Source organism: Stylophora pistillata, chromosome 3 (genome assembly GCF_964205215.1).
Source record: "Stylophora pistillata chromosome 3, jaStyPist1.2, whole genome shotgun sequence".
NCBI classification, from domain to species: domain Eukaryota; kingdom Metazoa; phylum Cnidaria; class Anthozoa; order Scleractinia; family Pocilloporidae; genus Stylophora; species Stylophora pistillata.
In genome coordinates this window covers 29978349-29987595 of record NC_142521.1, presented here as the reverse complement: position 1 = coordinate 29987595, position 9247 = coordinate 29978349, and the positions used below count along the sequence as shown (strand labels likewise).

The window sequence follows — 9247 nt, the reverse complement described above, 5'->3', positions numbered from 1 at the left end:
GACCGCGAGGCAAGAGTCCGATTTTTCAAACATGGAAATGATCACTGACCGAGTTCGACGACACGTAGTCCTGTCAAAATTTATTCTTTAAAAGTAGGGCTTGTAATTCCAATCTTTAAACATTTAACCATTACAATCTTAGATAAACAGACTCCGAAAAGCTCTAGAAACAGCTTCCTATAATTGAGCTTGGGATAATAAGCCATTGCTATGGTTACTGTAATCAAGTCAGACTCTGTTAATAGTAGATTCCCGTAAGTTTGCTCAATGTAATTGGTCGATGTAACTCTGCGATTCTAGACGATTACACTATCCAATTACAACTTTATGGTACTGTTAGTGAAAAATAAGGCAGTTTATCCAGTAATCAAACTCTAGGAAATTGTTAATGCTATAATAAATACTGTTATCCCTACACAAAATTGCATCATCCCCGATCTAACATTCACAGGCTGAATGAAAATTTAACAGAAATTTAAGCGACACTCTCGGCTTTTCCTCGTGTGCCTCGTACACCACCGTCATTCCGTGATCTATTGCCCAATAGAAGTATGGCAACATGAATTCTATTTGTTAAGCGAATGTTTGACTAATGTTAAAACTTATCTTACTTCCTGCTTCCTTCACACAATAGACCCCCTACTTATAAAAACCCCCAAACGAAGTCTGTTATTGTCAGACGAAACGCATAAAAGATTAAATCAAGTTTTTTAAAATTCCAGTTCGTGCAGAGCTACTCGCTAGTTTATCATTTAAAAAACTGAGTTTTAAAAAAGTCCTCCCGATAAAACGCTCCTCAGCTGAATAGTAATTCAAAATTTAAGTGACACACGCGGCGGTTGCAGCTTGTATCATCATTCTACGATCTATTACTGACCAGGCACAGCGCACCAGGCAACATTGAATTTATTTGTTTTGCACATGCATGCTTGACTACCGTTAAATAATATAAGGATGGGTCAATACTGATACCAAATATTCGATACTGGCGATGCAGAGGTCTGATCGGAGAATATCAATACTAGCGAAAAGTTTCGATGCTTTCAATACTGCCCAAAATAACTCAATATTACTGCGTTTGTCACAAATCACCTCTTCTGGAAGTTTACATTGTCTTCATATAAAAGGGTTATGTGAGTTTCCAGCTTACCAAATTACATTATGGCGAGCCCATTGATCACATCTTTTCAAACTAAATGAACGATTAAGTAAATGAATCGATCGATCTCACATTCATTAGACATGTCAAAAATCACAGTATTGTTTACGGAAAGAACAACGTTGATTGACTAGTCAGGCGATTCCGTAACACTTGAATTTTCCCAAGGTATGGTAGCCCTGTTCTTTATACCCGTTTGAGCTATACCCTCCTGTATCTCCAAACCTCAGCTGCTTAACCGGCAGATGAGTCCTGTTAGTAAGGACACCACTATCTTCACGCCGTACACCGTCATTCACATCACAGTTACAGTACACTGGGCGGTCATCTGGGTTACCAGGCTGTGCACATGTGTTCGTAATTCCGCATGCACACATATGATTTTCAGGTGTTGCACCACTCCAGTAGGTCATTGCCACAGAATCACGTGAAACCCAAAATGCATCTTTCAAAGTAGAACCGCGGCACTCGTACTTTATGAACTGCTCACAGTGCTGGGAAATGTTGACGAGGCTCACCAGCTGAGAAATGGTTGCTCCTTTGTAGTGTATGTCCCGTGAATATGATCCATTACCTTCATATCCGTCAACCAGTGTCCGGCTCTCACTGTCGTGACTTATTACAGTCACGCCAACATCGTCCTTGTCACTCATGTCACAGGTGACATTAAATGCCGACAATCCTCCATCGCCATCGGGATCAATTAGGTATGGTCCAGTTTTGGCATTAGAATCGAGCTTCTTTAAGTGGCTGCAAGATTTTGGGAGCGCTGAAGAGACCGAGGAAAGAAAATTGGAAATGAAGGGTGTGTCAATTTTCGCAAAATATTTTGTGGCCACTGCCTCCTGTAGGAGGCGAAGCTATATATGTTGCTGAGATCAGTAAGTGAGTGAGTGCGAAGTGCATAAGTGCGTAAGTCGAGTGAGTGAGTGAGTGAGTGAGTGTAACAATAGAATTCTAATCTTGGCCCAATTTTGACCTATGTTTCCACAGGGAGCCCACATAAGCGGCGTGTCTGGTCGTTTGTTCGAAATATAAAGAAATGTATGGGAGAATATTGAATAGTCGTAATATCGTGTGACCTGGTGTGAGGTCTATGGCGCATCAGCAGATGAATCGCCGGCGCGAATAGGACCCTGACTCCCCTCTCACATGAGGCATTTGAAACAGGACATTGTTTACCATCATCCAATCAGCGTGGTGCAAACAGCGTGACGGTTGCTTCCTGGCACACCAAATCTGTGCCGCGGATGCCGATCGCTCGGAAAGCTGCAATTCTCGAAAGTTTTTTGGCGGTTAGCGCTTGGATTTTGAATGGATCTTCGATTGAATGACACGAGGAGAAGCGTCAACCTTTTAGTTTATCTGGTGTTTGATTTGGAAGCCGGGTGATTCTAGTTTCTGGGTGAAAATCGGCTTCGCGTTGGAGCGGTCGAGAATGAGCTTTCCACCCTTGTCTTCTTCTTATAACGTGAAGCAACACTCAACGCAGAATCTACCAAATCGCTCAAATTCGCCATTTACAACGACAGAAGCGACAATACACAGCAAGTGAGGTAGGTTTACATTTATTTTGAGCCTAACATAGGCATTCCTCGAGATAAGTTTACGATATTACGACTCTTCAATATTCTCCCATATATTTCTTTATATTTCGAACAAACGACCAGACACGCCGCTTGTGTGGGCCCCCTGTGATGTTTCCCAGTCCTACTTATTGTTTTTTTTTTGGATTATCGACATTCACACTCGACACACAGTTGAGTTCTCTCCTTTTCTGATTTCTGGATTATAGCCACAAGTACGATATGTTTTCAGTTTTTTTCGTGACACTATGGAAGATAGTAGAAAGCGATAAACATCTTACAAGCATTTCAGGATTGTACGTGATTTAAAACAGAAGTTGTTCTTGCAGAAACATCTTGAAAGGTGTGATCTGAACTTCATTAAACTATAGGGAAAATTTTTTCTTTGAAGAGAGAGCATTTTACCGTTTGAATCAGCAAATTGTGTAGATCCGACGATATAATCATTTCACTTCTTGCCGTACGTGACGCCACAAAAGAAGATAAACATCTCAGAATAATTTCACAGTGGCATCCACCGACGCATAATTGTCGCACTGAAGCTTTTTTGCCCTTTTTTGTAAGTTTAAGCGAAAAATCTGTTAACAGGTAACGTATAACAAGAGCAATCCCTAATTTGAACCGCTTACCAAATTTTTGCAAATCGCCAAATTTTCGCCAACCCTAAAAGAACCTAAAAAAATATTTACCTTTTTCGCAATTTTCTCCCGTGTAACGAGCTTGACACAGGCAAACGTATCTCTTATCTGTAAATCCACTAAAACAGGTTGCATCATGGAGACAGGGGTTACTAGAACATGGATTCTAAAGAGATAGAAAAACATTTTAAGTGATGCATAGTCTAGTAAAATCAAAGTGGATAGAAGAGTATTTTATCGTAGAAACTGCGGTTTTTAACAAGGATTTCCAGCCCTGAGAAAAGTTGTCAGTACACATATGTAAAATCGCGACAATTTTTACGTATGTTTGATATCACCAATTATTAAAAACTGAGTCATTGGATAATGCAATTCAAGACTTTTTATTGGCTTAGCCGTTATGGTTTATGAGCCAAGATACCATAATCTACAAATATGGTAAGCGTACGCGTCAGCTTAAAATTAAAAGGGAGCTAAAAAACTTAAGTAAAATTTAAAATTGAATTTAATGTTTTTAATAAAACAATTATTCCACTCGCGCTTGTTGGATATGAGATGATTATAGCCAGCGAGGCGCGTAGCGCCTCGTTGGTTATCTATCATCTCATATCCAACAAACGCGAGTGGAATAATTGTTAATTAGCTGATAGCACGTCACTCGCCTTTTTCGTCGCTCTGTCAAGCTGATGAATGACTTGCAATGCGTTCACTACTCTCAATTAAGATAGATAGATAGATAGATAGATAGTTTATTTAAATATACCTAGCAGCCTTGCGGCTGAATTGCGTATATTACAATAATGTAATTAAATAAATATATTATATAACGTATACAAGAATATTCAAAATTATAACAATTAAAAAATCTATGAGCTTAATTAAGGATTAACATATCATTCTTTATGTATTAAAGCTGTAATTTTATACCGTAGTAGCCCAGTAGAGAAAGTCCTCTTTTGGTGTGAGATCATCAGGATGTTGGGTGTGGTCAGAGTCACTAAGCTGGCAGATCCTCATGCTGTCGTTTTTAGATAGACCGATGTTCACCGACACACAAGAGCTTTCCTGAAGGCACTGGTGTATACAATTACCGTTTAGCTCCATTTCCGTGGTTAAGTTAATTTCTTTAATGACGTGATCCTGCAAAGCAAGACCTCCAATCGGCTTCAAAAAATGCATACTTCGGCAACCAAAAGCTGAAAATAATTTGATTTAAAATGAACAGTGTTATTAAAACTACAGAGAAACAAAACAACTATTTGGTGGGGAAATATGCGGCACTAATACTCATCCTCGGATATTCCCTGTTTCGAGATGTGAACAGTGAACTTCGAGGAACAGATAATGTCCAGTGACAGTTATACGACATGTGAGAGCATGTTTTCTCACCAAATGGACACCATTGTGGTTATTATCCTCAAAATATTTCGTAACTTGTAAGAAAAATGTTTACGAAAAGGCTGGTACCGTTTATTGCGTGGGATACTCACTTTTCAATGTTCTCTGGTACAACTTTATGGAAAATAAACATGTCCCCTCTTCTGTAACACTTATTAAATAAAGCTGTTACTTACTTACTTACTTACTTTCTTACTTACTTACCATCGAAGTGAGCGTCAGGTTTGGGGAATAGTACTCGAGGTATATCCTCGAATATTCTCAGTTGCAGTCGGGGCTTATTTGGTCGCGTGATTCGTTTAGACCCGATAATGCTGCGCCAACAGAAATAGTTGATGGATTATAATAAACAACTATTCACCGAAGTTTTGGAGAATATCCAACGACACTGAGGTAAAAAGTTGTTTAAGCATATATCAAAACAGTGGGATAATATAGCACAAAAAATATAATTTTAACTTATCTATTCCAGCAACGATTATGATATCTTCGGGCGCATTCCCGAGCGAGCTACTTGGAGGTGAATGGCAAAGGATATTCGATGTTTGATCCTTTGGTTTAGTATCTGACTAACACCAATCGGTTAAAAACTGGAGCACGGCTATTGAATTTCTAGCCATCTGATTGGCTGAACTGACCCATGTTATGCGCTTTTATAACCCTTCCATTAAACTTGGCGCGATTTTATTGGCTACTTTACGTCACGTGCTGCAAAATCACAGGACAGTTATCACGCAATAACCACCGTTCGCGTGAAAAAGAAACATAGTCAACACAAGAGTTTCAACTTTTCCGTTCTCCTATTTACAGGGAAGGAAACCAAATTGGTTTTTATTTTTGCTTGCTTGCGTCAGCCACGCGCATTCGCCATCAGATCACCACTGGCTTTTTTACTGTGTTTACGAGCAGTTTAATTGCGCTGTGAAAATTAATGGGAGGGTTATAAAATAAATAAAACCCGTTCTCGCTTGCTGGTATATCGGCTGATAATGCTCTTGGCTGAGAGATTGTCCTCAAAACTTCATATTTGCCCCCGAAGCTTCGCTTCTCGGCCAAATATTCATTTTTCGGAAAATCTCTCAGCCGCGGACATTATCAGCCGACATACCAGCCGCCCGAAGGGGTTTATTTACTTAATAACCTACGTGCTCTCAACTCATAACCTAACTTCGACAAATATGGTCAATGAATTCGTCAGCGAAGTGAAAGAAAAGGAGTGTGGGTGACCTGTGAAGCAATGGCGGAGAAAATCGTTTTGCTCGAGAGCTTACAAGTAAAGAAATAACAAAGTTACAATAGAACACGTGACTCCCAGATCATCGAAGAGAAAGACAATAAATTCTATAGGGAAACATTTCAACGTGCGTAACGGAAATTTAGGTCGTTTTTATTTGCTAATATGATTCGTAAACTCTTTCACACGTCGGCGAGAAAACAAACAACTTGCCGAATATGAGATCATCATAACCTCAAATTCGGCAAGCTTGAGCAGAATAATTGATAAATTTTGGCTAAACGCCGAAGACTCAATCCAGATATCCCATGATAGTCAGTAGGCACTAGTTTTCATTTTCACGCAACAACTCGGAGTGTCAAGCGATGAGCACTGGCTGGTTATGTCATGAAAATTTAAAAACAAACAATTTCTGTAAAAAGAGTTCCGCTATATCAAACGAGAGCCCGCTGTCATCGACTGTTATGCTCCGTTTGAGGGTTGACCTTCGTTTTGCTTCTAGTCATTTTCAGTCATGCCGAGGAAACTGGGATACAAGTTCGGATGGATAGACCACTTAGTTGGATACAGATTTTATTTTACCTAAAGTGGTCAGGAAATGGTCGGGAAAAAAAGATTCGTCAAAAAAAGATTCGTCAAGGTCGGGAAAAGTCTGGGAAATTCACTTCAAGTCAGGAAAAAGTTTTTTTCCGAGAAGTTAGGGAATTTTTTTTTTTTTGTTAATTCACGTACTTTTCTGGGTTTTTATAGACATGAAATTTAAATGAACTAAATTGGGTTTCAGTGAATAAAAATAAGGTCTTATTGGGAGCACATGCGCTTAGTGGCTCTTCATCCATCAAATTCAAGATTTAACCGTAACTTAGAAAAGGTACGTAGATAAAAATGTTCTGGATTTTCTAAATATTGTTTTGTCAAGCGACGACTATCAGCTAATTTGGCCTGCATGAGACTTACTAATAGCATAAATGGAGGTCACTGCTTGAGCTAATTATGGAATTTGTAAATTTGGTCTAAGAAGTTTTACATTTGTCAAGGAATTCATAAAGCCATGACTGTAGCAACCATGTTGAATATACTTCTGTCTCAAAGCTAACTAAAAAACGTTATGTTATATAAAGTGTTGTCATATCACGTTATTGTTTCGGATTTTCTAGACTTTTTGTCTGTTCAAATTTGACAACGATTCAGAACTGATAACAATCACATGAAAACGCGATAAATTTGCATAAATGCTGGAAGACTTTTGAAAAATTACAATTTCCGCACCGCGGTTTTGAAAACTTTTGAATCACTGATATAAACGACGATTAAACAACCAAATGGGAAACTGAGGTAATAATTCGTGAACTTTAGTACTAAAATTTTCAAAAAATTCGTGCCTACACGTTTTTAAATATTTGTCATCTAATTCATAGCTGGTTGTTTGGACTTGAAAAGGAAACTCCTCCACAATTTGTTGAAATGAAATTTCTTAGTGATAAAAATGAAATAGAGATATTGTCATCTGTCTGCTGAAGCGTCAAAAAACAACATGAACGAGACGTTTCGATCAAAACTGGACTTTCACATCTCTAAAAAACTATGGCCTGGCAACGTATCTAAGCTAATTTGTCTTCAGAAAGCGCAGTGTCAATGTCATCCATAACTGCATTTCAGTTTTCTACAAGTTTTCAGGACACAGTGGAATATCTTTCTCTGTTTGTGAAAATTTTTTTTACTTCCGAAAACGCTTCCTTCTTCCTAGTTCTTCTACATTTGAAAGAAACACATTTCTTTAACTATAATAAATTATGAATGCCAATTCAAAGGGCGAAAGCACTCAGAAATTACGGGAGACTGACATTTTCGGCATTCGTTTTCATACCTGTTATCTCCGATGAAGTTTATTTTTGCATTCCCAATGCTTAATGCGACAAATCACGCTCACTATACTAAACTTAAGTTCTCAACTTATTATCAAATATTTCTCATCCCTTGCAGGATTGCAGGATTCAATCAATTTTTCTTCTAAATATGTTCGCCTTGCGGATAAAGTTGAAGTTTCCTAATAAACCAACTTGAAAGTGTTATAAATATTTCATTTCATCTCGAGCAGCTGGCAAGACATATTTCGTTAAGCCAGAAATTATAGCCGGAGTGTGGAGTTTAATCAAGAATTCTGGCCACAGCTTTTTTATTTCTTCATCTATCGTTTTCTCTCACTTCACGGATTTAAAAGTTCCGATGGTTCACTAGTTTAAACACTTCAAGAGCAGATGCCTTTACTGTTCCCTTTAAAATTTGTTCTTGATGAAAATAAATTACAAAGCTTGGATTCGTGCGCTGACGTGTCATACAGCAACAAAGACTTTTTAACCTTAACTGCGCTATGGCCTGGCAACGTATTAATGCTAATTTGTCTTCAGAAAGCACATTCTTCGTTCTTCATAATTTAAAAAAAAGCCACAAACTCAAATTTGTCATAAAATAACAAGTAATAATGTCCTCCCAGCCTGATGAGATGAGAAATTGCATTGCTAATACGTTTCTCGAGTTGAGTTGTCAGTCAATTGCCTCTAAAAGTTTGTTCGCAGTACCGTTCTCACAGTCATTACGGCAAAGATAGAGAATTAAGAACGCGGAGATATAATTTTGCTAAAACAAGACGTCCAGATTGTAAAAACCTAGCGCCAAATGATTATGTAATGCAGGTATTTTCTGGTCCAGAAAATTCTCAACATCTTTGGATAAGGGCAGGGCTTACCTAATTGTGTCTCCATGAACACCTTCCATCTGGTGATTATCTAAACGGCTCAAATTATCGCTATCTTTGTCAAATTGCACTCACCTGCACCAGAAAAAACCGATGACAATCTGTTTACCATCAAAATGTAAAAGATTAAAGGACAAGTTGTAGTTCCAATCTTGAGAAAAGTCCAAGGACTCATTCTTATGGAAATACTTGGAGCAGTTTTAACAATATGCAAAACACCACAGCTGCCCACAAGTTTTATATATTTTTTTAAATGTCTCCCTCAAACAGGAAGACTTTTAAATGATTTAACAGGTTTTATAATAAACATGAAAAAAACGCGCTTCTGATTGGCTGAAAACGCGTGCATTTTTGTCATGTTACACGTGTTACACGTGAAAATTACAAACAGCACGCGCTGTCAAAATTTCGCCTGTCTTGACTTCCTGTGATGCTGTAGACTACAAGTAGTCCTTCCTTTTCGACGAGGTCTGTGGC

The 9247-nt window shown here is 38.3% G+C and overlaps 2 protein-coding genes across 2 annotated transcripts in view; both read right to left on the bottom strand.

The window, feature by feature from the left end:
• LOC148735528 (contactin-associated protein 1-like) overlaps positions 1-9023 on the bottom strand; it is a 9315-nt gene extending 292 nt beyond the window's left edge. The window contains exons 1-4 of the mRNA XM_088755012.1: positions 8846-9023; positions 4311-4579; positions 3435-3549; positions 1-1928 (exon numbers count right to left, since the gene is read on the bottom strand). The exon at positions 1-1928 is cut by the window's left edge and continues 292 nt beyond it. Coding sequence (XP_088611138.1) covers positions 1294-1928; positions 3435-3549; positions 4311-4579; positions 8846-8945 — 1119 coding nt within the window. The 5' untranslated portion in view covers positions 8946-9023 and the 3' untranslated portion in view covers positions 1-1293. The remainder of the gene's footprint in view (positions 1929-3434; positions 3550-4310; positions 4580-8845) is intronic.
• LOC111343123 (NLR family CARD domain-containing protein 4) overlaps positions 1-9247 on the bottom strand; it is a 253148-nt gene that overhangs the window by 38596 nt on the left and 205305 nt on the right. The window lies entirely within an intron of this gene.